Source organism: Trichomycterus rosablanca, chromosome 5 (assembly GCF_030014385.1).
Source record: "Trichomycterus rosablanca isolate fTriRos1 chromosome 5, fTriRos1.hap1, whole genome shotgun sequence".
Classification (NCBI taxonomy): domain Eukaryota; kingdom Metazoa; phylum Chordata; class Actinopteri; order Siluriformes; family Trichomycteridae; genus Trichomycterus; species Trichomycterus rosablanca.
In genome coordinates, this window is record NC_085992.1 from 12,985,074 (window position 1) to 13,009,325 (window position 24,252).

Here is a 24,252-nt window from a genome sequence, read left to right on the forward strand (position 1 = left end):
GAGAGCAACAATTCTATTTCTCACATCCTCAGAGAGTTCTTTGCCATGAGGTGCCATGTTGAATATCCAGTGGCCAGTATGAGAGAATTGTACCCAAAACACCAAATTTAACAGCCCTGCTCCCCATTTACACCTGGGACCTTGACACATGACACCAGGGAGGGACAACGACACATTTGGGCACAATTTGGACATGTTCACTGTGGGGTGTACTCACTTATGTTGCCAGCTATTTAGACATTAATGGCTGTGTGTTGAGTTATTTTCAGAAGACAGTAAATCTACACTGCTATACAAGCTGTACACTGACTACTCTAAGTTATATCCAAGTTTCATGTCTATAGTGTTGTCCCATGAAAAGATATAATGAAATATTTGCAGAAATGTGAGGGGTGTACTCACTTTTGTGATACACTGTATATGCACTCACCTAGTGTGGGTGACAAAATGCATACGGCTGCTGCCCGCGTGTCGGAGGGGGCGTGGCTTAACTTCGTAAAAACTCCAGCAGCGCTGGTGTGTCTTATCCACTCATACCAGCGCAACACACACTAACACACCACCACTATGTCTGTGTCACTGCATGAATGACCCACCACCCAAATAATACCTACTCTGTAGTGGTCCTGGGAGAGTCAGTAACTGTAGAACTACAAAGTGCTTCTATATGGTAAGTGGAGCTGATAAAATGGATAGTGGGTGTAGAAACAAGAAGCTAGTTTTAATGTTATGGCTGATCTGTCTATAATATATATTATACTATAATATATATATATAGTGCCCTCATGCCAAATCAAGATTCTACAAATGACTGTAATAGAATATAATAGAATGCCTTCATTTGTCATATATACTTAAACATGTGTACAGTACAACAAAATTATTTTTTTCGCATATCCCAGCTCTTTTAGAAGCTGTGGTCAGAGCACAGTGTCAGCCGTTTTACGGCGCCCCTGGAGCAGCAAGGGTTAAGGGCCTTGCTCAAAAGCCCAAGGTGCCCAGGTGGCGCAGCGGGATATTCCGCTAGCACACCAGCGCCGAGATTCTGAACTCCTCGGTTGGCTGGGCAATGCCGAGTTTCGAACCAAGGAGTTCAGAATCTCCCCCTATTGGGCATAACTGACAGTGCCTGCAGCAGACACGTTTCTGCCAGGGTGGGATGACCGGACTATGTGGGTGGGGTCTTCAAACGCTGTGTAAGGATCCTGATTAGCAAATAGAGAGGCACCAGTGCATAATGCATGGATGGAAAAGGGTTCCGCTAAGGGCTGCGCGTGGGTCGAAGGAGGTGTGAGCAACAATACACCCACCTCAACTGCAATCGGTGATCCACCAGCAGCGGAAGACAAATTGACTACGCTAAATTGGGAGAAAATGCATACATACAACAGAAAAAAAAGCCCAGCAGTGGCTGAATGGCAGAGCTGGGATTCAAACCTTTCGATTGATGGTCCAAAGCTCAACCCACTAGGCCACCACTGTCCCTAATCCACGGGTCAGAGAAATTCTTAAAATCAAAACATTATAGGTTTAATGTCAGTCCCTGGTGCAATATCACCATGACACAAGCCTCTTAACCCTGAGACATCCTACTGCTTATTTATCTAATCATGAATTCTGAATGGTCTTGGCTATTAAATATAAAGTCACAAAACAGATTAATAAAAAATGAGCCTGCTCAAAGATGCCTGTGGCAGGGGAAATATTTCCAGAATCATAATAAGATTTGAAAGGGATATCACATTCTCTATCTGAGAAGTTAATTTGGATTCTCTGGACATGGTGTATCTGCTAGCAGTAAATTAAACTGATGTGAGATTTATTATTCCTTCATGACATTTTCAGGTTGTCACCTTGTTACTCCAAAATGACAAGCAATATCAAAATTGGAGCAGAAGCTAGCCAATTAGAACACTGTCTGTGGACTGTATAATGAGACAGCTAGATACTAAAGGACACCAAAAGCTACTGCCAGGGCTTAAATGCTGGAGGGAACCACAATGCAAAGGCGTCTGAAATGACGACTGAAAGAGAAGCTTAAATAGGAAAACACAGTAATTAGTAGAGATGGGACGATCGGGGTTTTTGGCATCGATTCCGATCTGCGATCTCCTTTCAGGGACATCGCCCGATAGCCGATTGCGATCGGGGTCGGGGGGGGTGGGGGGGTGTTAGCAGTAAATAAAATAAATAAACTTAAAAAGAGCCGTAAGATAAACCGGAGCAGCGCGCGCGTGTGTGTGTGTGTGTGTGTGCGCCTTTAGAAGAGACGCTTTGTTCACTGTATCGCTATAAGTGATTCATTGATTCACGAGTCATTTTTCGCGAAGCGTAAGTTTCTCTTCTCAGTTCTCTCTCCGTGTTTACTGTTATTAATTAAATGTCGTGGTTTTAAATAAACACCAGCTACTACAGAACATTTTGTGTGACTCTCTTACATTAAAAAGCTTCATTAAACTGCTATTACCACAGATCTGTAACCGACCGTCAGACTCGTTCCGTCTAAGGAGCTAAAAGTTCAGCAGATGATCCTGAACTAACGAATTTGGTAATTAATAAACGTTTGCCTCTGATTGGCTCTGTAACGTTTTCTGTTCTCATCTACATCACAAGTAAGAACCACTTACGATTTACCAAAGTGAACCAGGAGTTTATATAACGTGCTGATAGAATCGACTCAGATGTGACCGGGTTGAATTATCTTTTTAAAGTAAATATTACAATCAGCAGAATTACATCGTATGTATGATGCACAACGTTAATGATGTTATTTTAGGTCATGAAGAGCTTTCACAATGGTTTCTGTACGATGGTTGATGAATGGTGATGTGATGGTTGGCGCGTCGTAGCTCAAAGTCTGGATCAATCCACTGAGCTGTTAACTTAACATGGTCTTTATACAGTGCCTTGCAAAAGTATTCAGCCCCCTTGAACTTTTCAACCTTTTGCCACATTTCAGGCTTCAAACATAACTATATGAAATTGTAATTTTTTGTGAAGAATCAACAACAAGTGGGACACAATCGTGAAGTGGAACGAAATTTATTGGATATTTTAAACTTTTTTTAGAAATAAAAAACTAAAAAGTGGGGCGTGCAATATTATTCAGCCCCTTTACTTTCAGTGCAGCAAACTCACTCCAGAAGTTCAGTGAGGATCTCTGAATGATCCAATGTTGACCTAAATGACTGATGGTGATAAATAGAATCCACCTGTGTGTAATCAAGTCTCCGTATAAATGCACCTGCTCTGTGACAGTCTCAGAGTTCTGTTTAAAGCGCAGAGAGCATCATGAAGACCAAGGAACACACCAGGCAGGTCCGAGATACTGTTGTGGAGAAGTTTAAAGCCGGATTTGGATACAAAAAGATTTCCCAAGCTTTAAACATCTCAAGGAGCACTGTGCAAGCGATCATATTGAAATGGAAGGAGTATCAGACCACTGCAAATCTACCAAGACCCGGCCGTCCCTCTAAACTTTCAGCTCAAACAAGGAGAAGACTGATCAGAGATGCAGCCAAGAGGCCCATGATCACTCTGAATGAACTGCAGAGATCTACAGCTGAGGTGGGAGACTCTGTCCATAGGACACAATCAGTCGTACACTGCACAAATCTGGCCTTTATGGAAGAGTGGCAAGAAGAAAGCCATTTCTCAAAGATATCCATAAAAAGTCACCTGGGAGACACACCAAACATGTGGAAGAAGGTGCTCTGGTCAGATGAAACCAAAATCGAACTTTTTGGCCACAATGCAAAACGTTATGTTTGGCGTAAAAGCAACACAGCTCATCACCCTGAACACACCATCCCCACTGTCAAACATGGTGGTGGCAGCATCATGGTTTGGGCCTGCTTTTCTTCAGCAGGGACAGGGAAGATGGTTAAAATTGATGGGAAGATGGATGGAGCCAAATACAGGACCATTCTGGAAGAAAACCTGTTGCAGTCTGCAAAAGACCTGAGACTGGGATGGAGATTTATCTTCCAACAAGACAATGATCCAAAACATAAAGCAAAATCTACAATGGAACGGTTCACAAATAAACGTATCCAGGTGTTAGAATGGCCAAGTCAAAGTCCAGACCTGAATCCCATCGAGAATCTGTGGAAAGAGCTGAAAACTGCTGTTCACAAACGCTCTCCATCCAACCTCACTGAGCTCGAGCTGTTTTGCAAGGAAGAATGGGCAAAAATTTCTGTCTCTCGATGTGCAAAACTGATAGAGACATACCCCAAGCGACTTGCAGCTGTAATCGCAGCAAAAGGTGGCGCTACAAAGTATTAACGCAAGGGGGCTGAATAATATTGCACACCCCACTTTTCAGTTTTTTATTTCTAAAAAAAGTTTAAAATATCCAATAAATGTCGTTCCACTTCACGATTGTGTCCCGCTTGTTGTTGATTCTTCACAAAAAATTACAATTTCATATCGTTATGTTTGAAGCCTGAAATGTGGCAAAAGGTTGAAAAGTTCAAGGGGGCTGAATACTTTTGCAAGGCACTGTATATCACACGATCGGATCGGCTACTTTTAGGAAATATCGCCGATCGCCGATAGCATATTTTGATTAAAAATCGGCCGATACCGATTCATAGCCGATCGATCGTCCCATCTCTAGTAATTAGCTAACATTTATACACACATTCATACATCAGTATTTAGTTTAATACTGACACTCATGTTGATATTGATATTTTATGCATGTACACTTTTTTCTCCCAATTTAGCGTACCCAATTCATCTTCCGCTGCTGGAGACTTGTCGGTCGTGTCCAAGGAGGGTAATTTTGCCTACCTTACGCTCCCTCCGACACGTGGGCAGTCCACAACCCTTCGCTGAATTCAAGCGTGAGACCAGAATTCCTGCACGGAGAGCCATGTCCTGATCTCCAGGCTCCTCTACTTCATGTACAGGCACCTTGGGCTACTAACCAGGGTCCTTGCACAGCATTGAAGACCCCCATCCACTTTTCAGTCCGGTCTTTTCCCACCCGGCAGACTTAATGACCTATTTTGTCTGCAGCAAGCAATTATGCTCGCTAGGGGGGCGCCCAGTCAACCGGAGTCTGGGACTTCAGTATTCCAGCATTGGGGTGCTAGTGCAGCGATCCTCAACTTTTTTTGCACCACGGACCGGTTTCATATATGATAGAATAAAATAGAATAACAATACTACTCACAAATGAGCTTTCTTCACTGCAACAAGACACTCCCACCTAGGGGTGATAGGAGACAATAACACCCAAAGTGTGTTGGAAATGGAAGCACTGTTTTCATTGCTTTTGTAGCCATCTCTAAGTATTTATTCTTTCTGTGCTGCCTGGTAATAAATGACACCCAGTGGGTGGGGACCACTGTGCTAGCAGATTAGCCGCTGCGCCACCTGGGCGCCCGGCACTCACGTTTTTTGATTAGTATGGATGGATGTGATAGCTATATTATACTAACTAGCTCTTAACAAACCTACAGATTTATTCCTTGTTTATAAGTCAATGATGAGCTAATGGCAGGTGGATTGTAATGCATCACGCTGGTTGACAGCAGGTGAAATACATCGGTCACCCAGAGAGCAATGGCACTTATACTCTTGGACTCATGAACACTGAAGGTTTGGCATCAGCAGGGTCCATGATCTACAAGTTCTTCTAATGCTTAGACAAAACCCTAGACTGTCGAGCAGCTCAGGAAGGCAGGTGTAATTGATTTTGATGTCTTAAAGCTGCTTGTTATTGTGAGTAACTAGGGCTCGAGGGCGCTGAGGTCTAATGTGCTAGCTCACTATTGAAATAGGGTGCATGAGACAGAGGAGAACAGAAACAACTACACTGGGGAACAATACAATGTAATGTTAATTGGACATATTGGCAATCCAGCTATAGTCTAAACAGTCCACAAAATATGGCTTTTTGGCTTTTATTCCTTTGATCTCCGGTTGTATAAAAGCGAGCATATGATTAACTCACAGTTGGCTAATAAATGCTCAATATTTGCATAAACTCTAGTCACATATATAATAATTTCTTTCAGAGCGAGACTTTGTTGCTACTCTCCAGATCAAAAAACCTGAATGATGCAAATGAGGCCAAAAATGAAGACAGAAAGCCCCCGCTACTGTTTCTATGGTTACCAGACTTCTTGCTGTTCCGTGGTGTTTTGGATAGTGTAGGTGCTCTTCGGTCTACATTGGTCTGTACATTTTTCAGGCTGAACTTTGCTACTTAATAAGCTGTGTAAGTAGGAGATATGCTTATTTAGGGATGTCAAGGATGCATAAGCACATAAATAATGAGGGAATAATATGTGAATGGAACAATTATCAAGGGGCAGTAAGTCAAGAATGGAGAGATCTAGTAAAAACAGAAGTAAAAACAGTACTACACATGCATTTTTGTTTCTTAGGGTCCGATTATGAATCTTAAATGAGGTCCATTGCCCCTCGTTTCTTGCACGTGATGCAGCAGGTTGGTGGAGTCGTTTCACAGCTGCAGACTGTCAAGCCAAACACTGACCATTTTGTTATGCATCAATCCCTAGACATTGATGACCTACCAGTTACCCAACTCTTTGTCCCGTGTTATTAATTAGACTTATGCAGTGGTCCCCAACCACCGGGCCCGTGGGTCATTTATTACCGGGCCGCACAGACAGAATAAATAATTAGAGATCGCTACATCAGCAATGAAAACACTGCTTCCATTTCCAACACACGGGTGTTTATCATCTCATATCTCCCCCAGGTGGAAGCAGCATCTCGTTGCAGCGAAAAAAGCTCATTTGTGAGCAGTATAGTTTGTTCAATTTTAAATCCTCACGCCCCCGTCGGTCAGTGAAATTTTATCTTATATGAAACCGGTCCGTGGTGCAAAAAAGGTTGGGGAGCGCTGGACTAATGCAAGGACTTCTACCACAGATTCAGAGCCAATCCATCTGGCGCAATATACACTGTGTTTACAACGTGCAAGTCAGTAATCTTTTACTCACCTGGGGGACTTTGACTGTTCCTTAGCTCAGTTTGTTATTGCCCTTTCAGTGGTCAGGACTCTCCCAGGACCACCACAGAGCAGGTATTATTTAGGTGGTGGATCATTCTCAGCACTGCAGTGACACTGACATGGTGGTGGTGTGTTAGTGTGTGTTGTGCTGGTATGAGTGGATCAGACACAGCAGCGCTGCTGGACTTTTTAAATACTGTGTCCACTCACTGTCCACGCTATTAGACACTCCTACCTAGTTGGTGCACCTTGTAGATGTAAAGTCAGAGACGATCACTCATTTATTGCTGCTGTTTGAGTTGGTCATCTTCTAGACCCTCATCAGTGGTCACAGGACGCTGCCCATGGGGCGCTGTTGGCTGGATATTTTTGGTTGGTGAAGTATTCTCAGTCCAGCAGTGACAGTGAGGTGTTTAAAAACTTTATCAGCATTGCTGTGTCTTATCCACTCATACCAGCACAACACACACTAACACACCACCACCATGTCAGTGAACACAGCAGTGCTGAGAATGATCCACCACCCAAATAATACCTACTCTGTAGTGGTCCTGTGGGGGACCTGACCATTGAAAAACAGGGTGAAAGCAGGCTAAGTATGTACTACAAAGTGCTCCTATATGGTAAGTGGAGCTGATAAAATAGACAGTGAGTGTAGAAACAAGGAGGTTGTCATAATGTTATGCCTGATAACTGTTATCAGCACAACAAGTTGGACATGTGGTCCCTTTAAGAACCACCACAGAAATTCAAGAATGACAGAACACTGTAGAGCTGATGAATCCCCCATCATCCAAACCCACTACTGCCCTTGAAAATATTTTTCTGACTCGATTACTCTTTCAGCAACTGGATGGAAATTTACCATTTAAAAACCACACGTTGAATGTCTAAGATTGAAAGCGAGTGTGTGTGTGTGTGTGTGTGTGTGTTTGTGGAGCTGAGCTAGGTTTGGAGTAAAGCCTGGATGTCTGTGATTATCACTAAATCTATCAGCAGATGCTGTACAGAATTACTTAGCATTTAAAGAACGGTTCAGTCATTCACTGTTTCAGACATATTTGTGGTATTGAATAAATCTCAGCATAATTACCAAAGACTATATAGCCTAAAGTATGTGGACACCCCTCATAAGTGTTAAGTTTAGGTGTTGCAGCCGCAGCTGTTGCTCAAAGATGTATCAATGCTTTTAACCTTGTGGGAACAGACCGGGAAAGGTTCTTTCATGTTTCAGTATGACTGTGCCCTATGGACAAAGCCAAGTCCATTAAGACATGGTTGGATTAGACTGGTGTGGAGGAACTCCAGTGAACCTGACTTCAAGCTTTTCATTACACATTAGTGTCTGGTCTTTTAAATGCTCTTTAGACTTGATAGACATATTCCCACATACACACTTCAAATGAGTGAGGGCTTTTATAGCTGCAAATGAGGGTTGGGCTCAAATGAATGCACAGGGTTTTACAACGGGGTGTCCAAGTAGCAAATGATCAGGTATGCACAAGCTATGAACCATATTGAGAATGTACACTGATCAGCCATAACATTAAAACACACACTGTCCATTTTATCAGCTCCACTTTCCATATAGGAGCACTTTGTAGTTCTACAATTACTGACTGTAGTCAATCTGTTTCTCTGCATGCTTTGTTAGCCCCCTTTCATGCTGTTCTTCAGTGGTCAGGACTCTCGATGGTGGATGATTTTCAGCACTGCAGTGACACTGACATCAGAATCAGAATCAGAATCACTTTATTTCGCCAGGTATGTTACACATACGAGGAATTTGCTTTGGTGATACACACAATAATACACACAATAGTCCACATAGTAGTACAAACAATACACATAATAGTACAGACAATTACACATGTATGACATGTAACATAGAACATATTTAACAGACCCGACAGCACACGGACTGTTAACCAGTATTTACCAACATTTGCCCAAGAGAACAACTTTGGTTAAAAAGTGTTACAGCTCTGGGGAAAAAGCTGTTAGCGTGTCTGGATGTGTTTGTTTTTATTGTCTTGAGTCGTCTGCCAGATGGAAGAGTTTGAAAAAGATGATGTCCAGGATGAGAGGGGTCTGCTGTAATTTTGCCGGCACGCTTCAGCACTCTGCTGTTGTAGATGTCCTGAAGCGTTGGCAGACTACATCCAATGATCCTCTCTGCTGTCCTGATATACGCTGGAGTTTGGCTTGTTCATGTGATGTTGAGGAACCAAACCAGATGGTGATGGATGATGTAAAGATGGACTCTATTATTGCTGTGTAGAACTGGATCAGCAGACTCTGTGGCAGGTTGAATTTCTTCAGCTGTCTCAGGAAGAACATTCTCTGCTGAGCCCTCTTGGCGATGGAGAGTGTGTTTTTTTCCCACTTTAGGTCCCTGGATAAGGTGGTGCCCAGGAACTTAAGTGACTCCACCACTAAGACCATAGAGCCATTAATTGTGAGGGGGGGTAAGGAGGGCGCGTTGCGCCTGAAATCCACCACCATCTCTACAGTCTTTTGTGTGTTGATCAGCAGGTGGTTGTCGCTGCACCAGGAGACCAACTGCTCGACTTCCTTTCTGTAGGCAGACTCGTCACCATCGGTTATGAGGCCCACCACAGTGGTGTCATCAGCAAACTTAAGGATCTTTACAGCTGGTTCCTTAGAAACACATTCATTGGTATAGAGACTGAAGAGAAGGGGTGAAAGCACACAGCCTTGTGGTACACCAGTACTTAGGTTCCGCTGGTCTGAAGTGTGTTTTCCTAGCTGTACCTGCTGTGTCCTATTTGTCAGAAAGTCCATGATCCACCGGCAGATGGCATCCGGCACTGACAGCTGGGACAGTTTGACCTGCAGCAGCTCTGGCACTATGGTGTTAAAAGCCGAGCTGAAGTCCACAAACAGAACTCGAGCGTACGGTGGTACTGTGTTAGTGTGTGTTGTGCTGGTATGAGTGGATAAGACACAGCAATGCTGCTGGAGTTTTTAAACACCTTACTGTCACTGCTGAACTAAGAATAGTCCACCAACAAAAAATATCCAGCCAACAGCGCCCCGTGGGCAGCGACCCTTTACCGCTGACTGAGGACGCCTCTCAACTGATATATGCCCCCTCCGGCACGTACAGTCAGTACAGACTGCATTTTTTTACCTGCACGAGTCGAGTTCATACACTGACAGGCACTGTGTACGGAGGGCCACACCCCCATCAGCATTATTCCTCAGCCCTGTGCAGGCGCCATCAGTTAGCCATCAGGGGCCGCAGTTGCATCAGTTATGAGGATCTTTTCCAGTCGGAAAGGCAGAGCTGAGATTCAATACGATGTATTCGAAACCCCAACTCTGGTGTGCTAGCGTACTTTTTTACTGCTGCGCCACCTACATGCTTAATCTTAGCACGGGCTTCCTAATAACAAGAATAATAATAAAGTTGTTCTTATATAGTGACTTTCACAAGCTCTATGGCACTTTACAACAGCAGCACAGTAAATAATTATCTGAAGAGAAAAGAAACTAAAAAACAGAAGGACAGAAATACCGTTTGACTTAAATGAGGAAACAGACATACAGTTACTCACAGTTTGGGCGGAGTTATTGGGCGGAGTTCCATAGCTTGGAGGCTGCGACACTAAAAGATCTGCTACCTGTTGGGGAGAGTCTCATATAAGTAACAGTGCAAGGGGTATGTAGGGAAGCAGGCACTCCACAAAATGTGCTATATGCCAAACCATACAAGTCTATGAATATTATGATTAATATTTTGGACTTAATACGAGAAATATTATTTTGTGCAGTGAAGCTTTCAAGCCTATGATTATCAGTGTTCTTAGATAACATCTGGCTATTTAGGCTATTTACTGCCCTTTGCAAGAGACCACTGTTTCATGTGTTTTAATAGGTGCATTCAAACTAGCTTGCTGGAAACCATGGTCCTTAACATAAAGTCCCTCTTCCTTTATTACCCTATGATTGATTTTACAGCTGTTAACTGGCTAGCATACATATGAGAGGCATTTACCCCTCACACACAAACACAAACCATGCTGTGTGTTTTGAAAAGAGAGTAAATTCCAGCACTAAATGTCAGACAGGGAAGACAGAAGACCGAATTTGCATTGAATTTACATGACGACGTGTGGGGAGGGGGCAAGACAGAGTTGGTCGTTATATGTCAGTTTCACTGATAACAAAAACTGAGCAGTGCAGGTGTTACCTCTGTGACCTACAAGCAAACCACCATGCACACACACACTCACACACACACACTCACACACACACACACAATATATACGTATATACTGTATATATATATATACAGTATGTATATATATATATATATATATATATATATATATATATATATATATATATATAAATATATAAAAAAAGCTGGTTTTAAATGTTTTAAATGTGTTTAATGTAAACAGCATATATATATATATATATATAATATATATATATATATATATATATATATATATATATATGCTGTTTACATTAAACACATTTAAAACCAGCTCTTAAACGTGACTTAAATTATATTATTATTAGTTTTACTATTATTAGAAAGAAAAATACTTTTATAAGATGTACACATCAACATTTTAAAGGATCTGATTGGCTTAAGCAGGCCATACTGCTAGGAACCTTTTAGCTTAGATCAGTCATAAAATACACAGCAGTAAATCTGGCCAGACCACTACCACTGGAATCCAGAGTTAGAATCCTCAATGTGGTAATGTTGTGCATCTATATCTACAGGGTGTCCCTAAAGTCTGGACACATGCATATTTTCAGTGCATTTCAATACATTTTTAACAACATTTTATTTCATTAGAATATTCATTAATACCATGTTCAATGTGTTTTTACTATTTGTGATGCAATATGTATGTGTGTGTATTTTAGTAAACATATAGATAGTTATAGTTAGTGATTTACCGCTGTAGTGATATTTCCTTTAGGTACACCCTTTATATACAGACATGGTTGGCTATGTCTGTGATGGGGGTGGTCAAGGGTCCACGAGGGACTGGCATCCTTTAAGGGGTGTTTTACTGCATTGTGCCCTGTGAAACCAGGGCCACTCTGTGGAAACCAGACCCATTGCAACCCTGATCAGGATAAATCAGTAATAAAACATGAAAATGAAAAATACAATTCCAATATTTGTGACTCATTATGGTGCTCATTATACAGTACACTGATCAGCCATAACATTAAGACCACCTCGTTGTTTCCACACTCACTGTCCATTTTATCAGCTCCACTTACCATGTAGAATCACTTTGTTGTTCTACAATTACTGACTGTAGTTCATCTGTTTCTCTACATACTTTTTAAGCCTGTTTTCACCCTGTTCTTCAAATGTCAGGACCACCACAGAGCATTTATTACTTAGGTGGTGGTTAATTCTCAGCACTGCAGTGACACTGACATGGTGATGGTGTGTTAGTGTGTGTTGTGCTGGTGTGAGTGGATCAGACACAGCAGCGCTGCTGGAGTTTTTAAATACCGTGTCCACTCACTGTCCACTCTATTAGACACCCCTACCTAGTTGGCCCACCTTGTAGATGTAAAGTCAGAGACGATCGCTCATCTATTGCTGCTGTTTGAGTTGGTCATCTTCTAGACCTTCATCAGTGGTCATCAGTAAAACTCCAGCAGTGCTGCTGTGTCTGATCCACTCATACCAGCACAACACACACTAACACACCACCACCATGTCAGTGTCACTACGGTGCTGAGAATGATCCACCACCTAAGTAATACCTGCTCTGTGGTGGTCCTGTGGGGGTCCTGACCATTGAAAAACAGCATGAAAGGGGGCTAACAGAGCATGCAGAGAAACAGATGGACTACAGTCAGTAATTGTAGAACTACAAAGTGCTTCCATATGGAAGTGGAGCTGATAAAATGGACAGTGAGTGTAGAAACAATGAGGTGGTTTTAATGTTATAGCTGATCAGTGTAGCTCTTGAGTAGCATTGTGCAAAAAAGCATGATACGATTGTTCAGTGATAGTTCATTTATTGGTTGATGTCACACAACACATCTTATTACGTACTAATACAGATCATAAGTCATAATGCTTACTGCATATAAAATAACGTAATCATAAATACCTTAATTCCATTTATAGTGATTATTCTGGCTTTACTCACTACAAGACGAAGCCTTGTTATTATGTGAAGCAAAACAAAGTAATAAAAGGCAGTGAAATTAATCCAGAGCACTCGTTCACTCGGGCTGTGTCTCAATTCACCTTTCACATACGTGTGTGTTACAGTACTGCCACCTAGCGTCAAAACTAATATTATAACAGTCCCATTCACCGTTTCCTACCAAATAGCCCCCTCACGACTGTGTAAAAACATTAAAACTTTGGGGTTTTTTTTTTTACAGAATGAATGTCATGACACTCTTTATATGAACAAATATAAGTTTATATGTGCATTTAAGTCAAATAAACAAAACATATTACAACATGCTAACTGTACATTCGCATTTTGAAGTCAATACATTCACTTCTGTACTTTCTTGTTGTAGCATAATTGTGTTTTTTGTGTCCTTGTGTCTGTTGCTGAATTGAACCAAAATGAGAAGGAAATGTCTGAATAAGACCGTCTACTAAATTATTTAAGTGTCAAATATCGTTAATACGTTTCCCACTAGCAGGAAAGTGTTTCTGTCTGAACAGCCCTTTCCAACCCCATGTTACACACTACCTTCTGTATTTAAAAACCTTTTGTATTAAAAAGCCAGTGTGAAAAGTGAACAACTTGGTGTAAAGAGCACAAAACCTGGAACCTTGAGCAAGGGAAGAGCAATGCTTTTCATACTGTGTGCTGCCAACTATTCAGTACAGAGAATGAACCATGAGAGTCATCTATATAAACCATCTAGCGCCAATCACTGTATTAAATCATTGCATTGCTTTGCAAGGGTGTACAACATCTAAATGAAAATATAATATTACAGGACCAGGTGCACCCTATGGTGCAAACTTTATTTTCTGATGATGTTTTCATATGTCAGGATAATCGTACCTCTATGTGCACTGCTAAAATGATTAGGGAGAGTACAGAGAAAGATCCATGAGAGTCTACAAACCATCTAGCGCAAATCACTGTATTAAATCATTGCATTGCTTTGCAGGGGTGTATACCATCTAAAATGAGAATATAATATCACAGGACCAGGTGCACCTTATGGTGCAATCTTTATTTCCTGATGATGTTTTCTTATGCAAATTTCTATGTGCACTGCTGGGCGGCACGGTGGCTCGGTGGGTAGCACTGTCGCCTCACAGCAAGAAGGTCCTGGATTCAATCCCCAGGTGGGGCGGTCCAAGTCCTTTCTGTGTGGAGTTTGCATGTTCTCCCCGTGTCTGTGTGGGTTTTCTCCAGGAGCTCCGGTTTCCTCCCACAGTCCAAAGACATGCAAGTGAGGTGAATTAAAGATACAAAATTGTCCAGGACTGTGTTCAATATAACCTTGTGAACTGAAGAACCTCGTGTAATGAGTAACTATTGTTTCTGTCATGAATGTAACCAAAGTGTGAAACATCCCCATAAACAAAAACATGTGCACTGCTAAACTGCTAAAGTGGTATGAGTTTATGACCAGATGTTTATGTTAGAAGTGTTTTATACAAAATGTAAAACTTTATAAGGCTGTTTAAGTACAATCACCTTTGTCACAACTTTACAGTTTCTATTCTCTTTTGTTTTGACCTACATAAGATATAGTCAACCTGTGTGCACCTTCACCCACTCTTATGTCACCCTGTTCGTGTTCCTCTTAACATGTTCACTACATCCATTTCCATCCTTTTTAAAAAATCTATCAACATCTGACCTTCCTTAATTCTGTCCTTAACACTGTATCTACCCAACACATTCTCATCACCTCTATTCCCTTCACCAATGCCCTTTGAAGTCAGCTCCTCAAAAATCTTCTATCACTTCTATCTCAAAAGCCACTTGTGGGGCACATGCACTGATCCATCATATCTGCAATCTCTCTCCCTCTACCAGCCATAGTGCCCACATTCAGTGTTTCAGCTCTCACCACCTTCTACCTGTTTCTCTGCTGTAAAACAATCTTTCTCCCTCTCCTTCTTTTAGGCCCAAAAGTAGCATAGTTTCACCAAATTGACCAAACCTGTTGACCAAGAGTACTAGAGGATGTGAACATAATCAAACGCACACAGTTCGAAATTTTATTGTTTTTATTGCTCATGGTTCTTAATGGTTGTTGATTTTGGAGGCAGCTGTTCTGTGTGTGGCTTTATTTCAGAAAGCTCCAGCTTGTTTTCTCTGATGTTTCTAGACGGAGTGACGAGGACGCATGTCCTGTCCTCTATATCTTCTGTCCCTCCTGTTCCAGCACTCAAAGCGATCCTGATCTCTCTCACAATAATCATTTCTGCTGTAGTTCCTTCTGTGCAAGGGAAAAGAGGAGAAACTATTGATGACATAAAAGCTAGAATGTATGTAAGTATTAAACTAGTATGGAATAGTGTACTACTCCATGAAAGCACTAAATGAAATCATAAGTGAAGCAAGATAACTTGCCTAGAATATGCATATTTTTCAACTTCAGTGCTGGGTTTTGGTTTGATGCCCCGATTTTCCCATGAGCATGCTTTTTTAGGGGCATCAAGCTGGTGGTGGTTCAAGGTAGTAGTCTATGAATTAATTTAAATAGAAAACAGGAGACATGGTGAAATGAATTGAACTTTATGGTCACATGACCTTAGATTTAAACCATAAGTCTTTGGATAAGAAGTGATTCCTCACATTGGTTTGTACCTTGTTGTTCTTGATCTGGTGGGCTGTACTGATGGTTTGGTTTTTAATGGTCACCAGGATCAAACCATTGTCCTGTCTCTGGACTTTTCGGGTCTCTCTTTTTGGATTAATGTTCTCTCTGGATGGCACCTTCTTGTCTTCTTGTTTTATTTCATTGTGGACCATATTGTTGATTTTGGTGCCCTGATTGTCGCTCTTTGGCTCCCAGTTATTCTGTTTTACACAGAAAAGGAAGTCAAAAGAACCCAAAACACAAGAAATTGCACAGATCTGTGCTGGCTTGTTGTGGCAAATATTAAAGCTGAGCTGAGAATGATGGAGGATAAGGGGATTGTAAGTATTTAAAGTATTTACCAGTCTCAGATCCACAATATCCTGAAGCATGCAGCACATCCTAGATGAGGTTTTCTTCTGCTTGATGATTTGGTTGATAGCCGAGAAGTAGAGTCCCATCAAGTACTACACAAACAAAGATGAACGGCGTCAACACAAGAAACACCAACACGCAATCTACAATAAAGTGTTTTTACTTTCTCTCGACTACTACAAAGCAACTGGTGCCCAAAGAGAACCAATGCGCTTCCTACCTGGTCCTCGTCACTATGCAGGTGCTTGCCGGTGAGGGAGAGCAGCCTGCAGAGACATTCCACGTTGTCCTCGCTGGGGTTCACTACAAGCTTCTGTTCAATCCAGGTGTTTATGATCCGCTTTGGAAGCAACTTCAGCTTGAAAAGCTCTGCAGTGAATTCCATGTTGTTGAGGGATTGTTGGAAAGCGCTGATCTTCTCTTTCTCTAGATCTTTCTTTAAGCGCTGCTGTACTCTCTACAGGGAATGTTAGTAATGATCAATTATAAAACTGTCTATTTCTATCAGTATGTAGATACACTGATCAACTATAACATTAAAACCACCTCCTCCATTTTATCAGCTCCACTTACCATATAGAAGCACTTTGTAGTTCTACAATTACTGACTGTAGTCCATCTGTTTCTCTGCATGCTTTGTTAGCCCCCTTATACTATTGTGTGTTTTGCTGGTATGAGTGGATAAGACAAAGCAGCGCTGCTGGCGTTTTTAAACACCTCACTGTCCCTGCTGGACTGAGAATAGTCCACCAACCAAAAATATATCCAGCCAACAGCGCCCGGTGAGCAGCGTCCTGTGATTACTGATGAAGATCTCAAAGATGACCAGCAGCAATACAGTAGATGAGCGATCGTCTCTGACTTTACATCTACAAGATGGACCAACTAGGTAGGAGTGTCTAATAGAGTGGACAGTAAGTGGACACGGTATTTAAAAACTCCAGCAGCGCTGCTGTGTCTGATCCACTCATACCAGCACAAGACACACTAACACACCACCACCATGTCAGTGTCACTGCAGTGCCAAAAATGATCCACCACCTAAATAATACCTGCTCTGTGGTGGTCATGTAGGGGTCCTGACCATTGAAGAACAGCATGAAAGGGGGCTAACAAAGCATGTAGAGAAACAGCTGGACTACAGTCAGTAATTGTAGAACTACAAAGTGCTTCTATATGGTAAGTAGAGCTGATAAAATGGACTGTGAGTGTAGAAACAAGGAGGGGGTTTTAATGTTATGGCTTATCGATGTACGTATATCCCAGATGACTACACTTTAAAAAAAGAAACCTCGGTGGCTTCATTCATCTCCTTCTGCTTCTTCGCAAAAAGTCTGTCATTCTTCCTCTCCCTCTTTACTTCCTCCTGGCAGCGGCTGAGCAGCATCTTCTCCAGGTTGGGCACTTTCAGCTTCCGGAACTTCACACATATAGATATAAGTTATCTTAATGAATATTAGTTAACCTTAAATGGATTAAGTTTGGATGTGGAGAGACCTCACTCACCTCCTTAAGTTCACAGCAAAAGTTTGCGTACATCACTGCAGAGTTTGGTTCTAATGTGGCTCTTTCCACAGTGATGTCAATGATGGCTTTGACTTTCTCCTCGTCGTCCTCGCTCACGCATCCCTGCAGCTGCTCAGTGTCAGATATGTTTGGTGCTGAGGGCACCAGATTTGGTTTGACCTCATCATCAGTCTTTCCGGTGGCAGAGGAAGCGTTCTCACTGGGCTGTTCATCGGCGGTGGCGTTAGAAACAGATCCCATGTTAACCGCAGGACTGAGCTCGATCAGTTCTGTAGGGTCATTGTTGTTGGTTTCCACCTCTTTTTCAGATTCCATGGGGACACCCACACTGCCGTTCAATTCAGACAGTGCAGCCATTTCTGAAAATGAAGATGGAGAACCTTTTAGAAAGACCTTAGATTCAGACTCCACTTTGGGTATTTCTTTAAGGGAGGAGTCAATAACAGAGACCAAATGATTTGATTGAGGATCCTTTGGCTCTGCTTCATTTAAATCATTGCAGCCCTTGTTTTCTTCTGCCACTGGAGCTTCCACACTGCTACTCAATACAGGCAGTGCAGCAGGTAAAGAAGATGGAGCTGGAAATGAGGTTTTAACCAAAATCCCATCCTGACTTTCCACTGGAGGAGCAGAAGCGACTGGGATAGACTGGAGATCCTGGACAGGTTTGGTCTCAAGGTCTGTAGAAATAAAACATGAATATAATGAGCAGTAGTATAATAATCACATATAATAATATTGTACTGTTTATAGTAGCTTGTCATGCATGAAGCTTTTATATTATTCCAGATTTTCCATACTTGATCCAGACAGGATCTCCTGCGTGACGTCACGTCCTCCCTGGTTCGGGTCTCGGATTGTAATCTGTAGAAAAATCAAGTTAGCATTACTAACAACATTCACACTGAAATTAAAATTTGGGAATAGACAGCACAAGAAAAAGACAAATAGATTTATTACCAGTTTGCGAGGTCTTTTGGGCAGAGTGGGCGTGGCTTGCAGTTGAGCAAACGATCCCTGATGCTGCTGGTAAGTGTCCATCATACAATATGCCACAGAAGGCTGGTAATGAGTATAGTACCCTGTAGCTAAAAGCATAAAGAGGATCAGCACACAAACCCTCATTTTATGTCCCAAATCAGAAATACACTACATGGTCAAATGTATGTGGACAGTTTATCACAAAAGGATCTTGTTAACAGGAGGTCTGTCTGTTTTAGATGTGTGAACATAAGATTCACTCTTTAGAGCTGGATAAAGAAACCAAACCCAATTTCTGCCAAGTAAGAACTACTTACCATACACAGGTCCATAAGCAGAACTGTCTCCATAATAAGATCCCTCTGGTGCTGTGGCCACTGTGTACTGATATTGCTGCACATGCTGATTGTACAGTGAGCAGTACTGCAATAAATAGAAATAAAGCAAAATATTTATCTTACTCTACACACACACACGTACAGTATACATAACCCCAATACATAAATACTTTACTAGATGTATATATACTAGCTGAGAACTGTAAGGCAAAAAGTACCTGGCCATTAGGGATGTAATAGTCACGGCCCAGAGGCTGTGGTCCCATCATCATTGATGAGGAAGAGTGGTATGTATATTTCGGGTATGTCGGGTAAGAGGATCCCACCCACTGGACATTATAGGCGGCCATGTTAGCGGCGTAATAATCCTGCAACAACAAAATATAAGCAGTGTTTGGATTTGAAACATTTGAAAATAAACATTTAAGAAGCCTGATGCCTATTTATACATCCTATTTTGTACAGTTGTTTGTGATTTGTGAGATTATGTGTTCTCTCTATATGTTAAGTACTTGGACCACCCTAATATTATGCATGTTTAATTTGAATTGAATGTTATGGATATTTATAAATCCTATTCTGGAGAGGAAGTCAAGCTCTTCTAAAACTGGTTCATCATTTTTGGGCATTAAAAGACTAAAAACAAGCTACTTTAATAATTATCTTAAAACAGCTAAAATTATCAGTCTTAATTAAATAAAATATATAATTTTTTACTACAATGCAGTTTGTTTTAATATTTTTAAAACAATATTGTAGTTATGTTTAATGTTTTCTTTCCTTACATATTAATTGCTAATACATCATTTTTACAGTGAAATAGCTATTTACCTATTTTATAAAATATGAAATTCCTAACACACCTTTTCCCTACAGAATTTAATGTTTATTTGGTACTTATTTGTATCTATTTGTATTCAGAAATAAAGCTAATAAAAGTGAATAGAAGAGAAAATAAAATGACCTGTTGCTCTGTAGAACTGATCCGTGTGGAGTGTAAATCCTAATGATGAGTGTGAGATGAAAGCGGATCATTTATAGAACCTTCAGACGAGCCGCGATTGTGACGTCATCACCTCACTAGTTTCTTACTCACACGTCATCCACCTTGTAAAATGAATCAAAACTGCTACTTTACTTTAAATGCTCTTAATACCATCTTTAAGCTTCTCAACCCGAAATATTTCAGCAGTTTATTACAGTATATTTATTCTTATAAAGAAATAAAATAATTAGCCACGTTTAAACGGGTTTGCAGCATCAGCACCTTCATCCACTGCAGTCAGACCAAACAGCTCATTATTCACTTGATGTAAATCACATAAGTATTCAAATATGTATAAAACACAAGATTAAGAACATTTCTGTTATGTGTACTGAGTTTTACCTTTCCTAATTTAATAATCAGCATTAAAATAACTTTAAGAAAACAGATCTGCTTTTTACTGGCTGATGATGAAGGTTTCACTTTTAGGATACTGAAAAATAATAATATCTAAAATAATCAATGTTTGCCAATCAATTGTGTCCCTGAGTATAAAGTAAATTAAGGTCCATAAAGACATGGTTTGTTGTGAAGTAATTTTATTGGCCTACACAGAGCCCTGATCTCAACTGTATTAAACACATTTGGATTGAATTGGAATTCTCATTCAACGTGTTTTTATCTTGCAAATGCTCTCTTGGTGAAGCAGACACAAATTCCCACAGACACAATTTAAGCTTTAATATTTAGGAAACAGAATAATAATAATAATATTAATAATAATATCGACAATGATTATTATGATATCAATTTGATAGGCAATAAGTTATATTGTGTCCCTGTGCATAAAGTAAATTAAGGTCCATAAAGACATGGTTTGTTGTGAAGAAACTTTATTGGCCGACACAGAGCCCTGATCTCAACTGTATTAAATACCCACAGACACATTTTAAGCTTTAATTTTTAGGAAACAGAATAATAATAACATCTAAAATAATTAATATGATTTCAATTTTTGCCAATCAATTGTGTCCCTGTGCATAAAGTAAATTAAGGTCCATAAAGACATGCATTGTTGTGAAGAAACTTTTTTGGCCAACACAGAGCCCTGATCTCAACTGTATTGAACACATTTGGACTGAATTGGACTGTTGACTTGACAGCGGGGCAGGCGTCCTCGTCCAACGTCAGCGTCTTATCTTACGAATGCTCTCTTGTTGAAAGACACTTCAAAATCTTGTGGAAATCCTTGATCAAAGCTGGTATAGCTGCATATGGAGGGATTAATTGACATGGTGTTGGAATGGGATGTGCAACAAGCTAATGGTCAGATGACCACATATTTTTGAACATTTAGTGCAAGTTAACACATTATCTACAGCAAACTTGCACAATTCTGGTTTATAAATCACTGCGGTTAACATGTAGGACAATAAATAAAACAAAATGTGGCATTTTTAATGAAAAAACTAATAAAAGGACAATAAAAAAAGTGTATAAAGTGTGTTCTGGCTTGTTGTCTCGACTTGTCACTAATTCTTTTTAACCAGTATTCTGAACACATAACTAGAGGAGCAGGACTGGAGGAAGATTATTGAGGAATTTAAAGAAACACTATTAACATCAGTCAACATCAATAACTTCAGATATCAGTGAAAGTAGATGTGGCCTTTCTGCATTACCGATTCCTCACAGTGGAAGTAGGCATGGCCTGTGTGTGTAGTGTCAGTCCTAGTGAAAGAGATGTGGCCTCTAAATACTCACGTATGATACTTCAGTTTTGTGGAGGAGGAGCGGCCTCTGTGTATGGTTTGTCATCGCTAGTGAAGGAGGCGAGGCCTGCATGACTGCGTTTAATGCATACACCGATCAGCCATAACATTAAAACCACCTCCTTGTTTCTACACTCACTGTCCATTTTATCAGCTCCACTTACCATATAAAAGCACTTTGTAGTTCTACAATTACTGACTGTAGTCCATCTGTTTCTCTGCATGCTTTGTTAGCCCCCTTTCAAGCTGTTCTTCAATGGTCAGGACCCCCACAGGACCATTTCAGAGTAAGTATTATTTGGGTGGTGAATCATTATCAGCACTGCAGTGACACTGACATGGTGGTGGTGTGTTAGTGTGTGTTGTGCTGGTATGAGTGGATCAGACACAACAATGCTGATTAAGTTTTTAAACACCTCACTGTCACTGTTGGACTGAGAATAGTCCACCAACCAAAGACATCCGGCCAACAGCGCCCCATGGGCAGTGTCCTATGACCACTGATGAAGGTCTAGAACAGAGGTCACTAACAGACGGACCGCGGTCCGGACCCAGAAGCTGTCCCATACGGACCCGGATCTACAGCCAAAACAGAAAGTTATGATTTGAAACCTGACAGAGCGCTTCTATTTTAACCGGCGCAGCTTTTGTAATCTTTACGGTAGCGGTTTAGCGGATGAGAAAACGCACAGACCAATCACGTGACACCACTCAGCCAATCAAGTCTGTGCATTCCAGCCGGTAAACACTGCGACTCTACAGCGCAGACAGATGAGCGAGTTAGAGGCGAGTTACATGTAAAAAGACGGTGGAAAGAAAAAGATAGCGAACGTACAAAAAACGAAGGGAGAGATACAGACGACTGTGCCGGAGAAAGTTGAGAAAAAGACGAGTGAGACAGGAGACAAATGGCGCTCTCCAAAAAAGAAACGTGTACAGCGAAATTACAGCATTTAATCCGTGATGGAGAGACTAATTTCTGTTTTTACTTCCCACTGGAGCACAATTTATTGTTATTTTCTCTTAATTTGATAAGAGAAAGGTTTGATAAGGTGGGGCAGTCCGGGTCCTCTCTGTGTGGTTTGCATGTTCTCCCCGTGTTCGCGTGGGTTTCCTTCGGTGCTCCGGTTTCCTCCCACAGTACAAAGACGTGCAAGTGAGGTGAATTGGAGACACTAAATTGTCCATGACAATTCCGTTCCTGTCATGATGTAACCAAAGTGTAAAACATGATGTTAAAATCCTAATAAACAAACAGACATCTGATTTGACAGTCAGTTATTGATTACATGCAGATGTTGATACAACTACTAGGCTACTTATATATAACAAATATAGATAGCTCAGTGGTTAAGGTACTGGACCAGTAAACAGAAGGTTGCTGGTTCAAGCCCCGCCACCACCAAGTTGCCACTGTTGGGTCCCTGAGCAAGGCCCTTAACCCTCAGTTGCTCATTGTGTAAGTCGCTTATATATATATATATATATATATATATATACTGTATATAGTTAAACATTCCGGACCTTTGCTTCAAGAAATTTTCTCTAACTGGACCTCTTTAAATTTTAGTTGAATACCCCTGGTCTAGAAGATGACCAACTCAAACAGCAGCAATAGATGAGTGATCGTCTCTGACTTTACATCTACAAGGTGGACCAACTAGGTAGGAGTGTCTAATAGAGTGGACAGTGAGTGGACACGGTATTAAAAAAAAAAACTCCAGCAGCGCTGCTGTGTCTGATCCACTCATACCAGCACAACACACACTAACACACCACCACCATGTCATTGTAACTGCAGTGCTGAGAATGATCCACCACCTAAATAATACCTGCTCTGTGGTGGTCCTGCCACTTGAAGAACAGGGTGAAAGCGAGTTAAAAAAGTATGTAGAGATGGACTACAATCAGTAATTGTAGAACTACAGAGTGCTTCTATATGGTAAGTGAATATTAATGTTTTAGCTAATCAGTGTATTATTCATTATGAATCACATATTTAGATGCTGATCTAAAATATAATAGAAATAGAAAGATAAAAATCCATGAGATCAGAATGAACAGGTTATGACTGGTTGTGTTTAGTCAGACATTAACATTGTCAACAAAATACACATTTTCTCCACGTTCTACACACAGCTGAACAAGGCATGTAGTACACCGGGATTACGTTTAGACCCGAAATAAAAGTGCGACAGTCTTGTGAATGAAGACTCAGAATCACTTGCATAAGATTAGATATATTAGTATTTTGTAGACAAAGAAAAAAAACAGATGTCAACAAAAAAAAAAAAACCCCATAAATTACATGTATTTTCATTGTAAGGATTAATTTCTAATCCTAGAGCGCTACAAGCAGCATGATAGAGCATGGCTACTATAAAGCCCCAAAAGTGTACGATTGTTCATCCCCACTCCTACTGTAAAAGTACAATCATTTACATACTGTAAGCTTCGATGGCAGAACCT

General features: G+C 40.9%; 1 protein-coding gene and 1 long non-coding RNA gene across 4 annotated transcripts in view; both read right to left on the reverse strand.

Moving 5' to 3' along the window:
• LOC134314345 (uncharacterized) overlaps positions 1-13,204 on the reverse strand; it is a 101,133-nt gene extending 87,929 nt beyond the window's left edge. Inside the window, exons 1-2 of the long non-coding RNA XR_010012373.1 lie at positions 13,123-13,204; positions 10,576-10,641 (exon numbers count right to left, since the gene is read on the reverse strand). This is a non-coding gene — a long non-coding RNA (uncharacterized LOC134314345). The remainder of the gene's footprint in view (positions 1-10,575; positions 10,642-13,122) is intronic.
• A 2,008-nt stretch (positions 13,205-15,212) lies between these two features.
• On the reverse strand, positions 15,213-20,050 carry LOC134314346 (eukaryotic translation initiation factor 4 gamma 1-like). Of its 3 annotated transcripts, none has more exons than XM_062994925.1 (12): positions 19,991-20,050; positions 19,245-19,394; positions 19,006-19,111; positions 18,668-18,795; positions 18,508-18,571; positions 17,687-18,387; positions 17,472-17,600; positions 16,401-16,637; positions 16,168-16,272; positions 15,802-16,026; positions 15,577-15,689; positions 15,213-15,439 (listed from the first exon to the last, which is right to left on the reverse strand). In XM_062994925.1, exons 2-12 carry the CDS (start codon positions 19,374-19,376, stop codon positions 15,328-15,330), a joined length of 2,052 nt encoding a protein of 683 aa, XP_062850995.1. In that variant the 5' UTR covers positions 19,377-19,394; positions 19,991-20,050; the 3' UTR covers positions 15,213-15,327. The 3 variants fall into 3 exon arrangements, with proteins under 3 accessions (XP_062850995.1, XP_062850993.1, XP_062850996.1); XM_062994923.1 differs by having other exon boundaries at positions 15,213-15,442; positions 19,991-20,044; XM_062994926.1 differs by having other exon boundaries at positions 15,213-15,442; positions 15,814-16,026; positions 19,991-20,042.
• Positions 20,051-24,252: the final 4,202 nt, after the last annotated feature.

What these genes read in the sequence shown, in the direction of transcription:
- LOC134314346 (XM_062994923.1), bottom strand. Translation starts at nt 19,376, where the DNA reads ATGGCCGCCTATAATGTCCAGTGGGTGGGATCCTCTTACCCGACATAC. An exon ending in CCAAAAGACCTCGCAAACTG is followed by an intron (nt 18,572 to 18,667) that starts GTAATAAATCTA and finishes ATTTTTCTACAG; the next exon opens with ATTACAATCCGAGACCCGAA. An exon ending in TGCATAGTGACGAGGACCAG is followed by an intron (nt 16,273 to 16,400) that starts GTAGGAAGCGCA and finishes TTGTTTGTGTAG; the next exon opens with TACTTGATGGGACTCTACTT.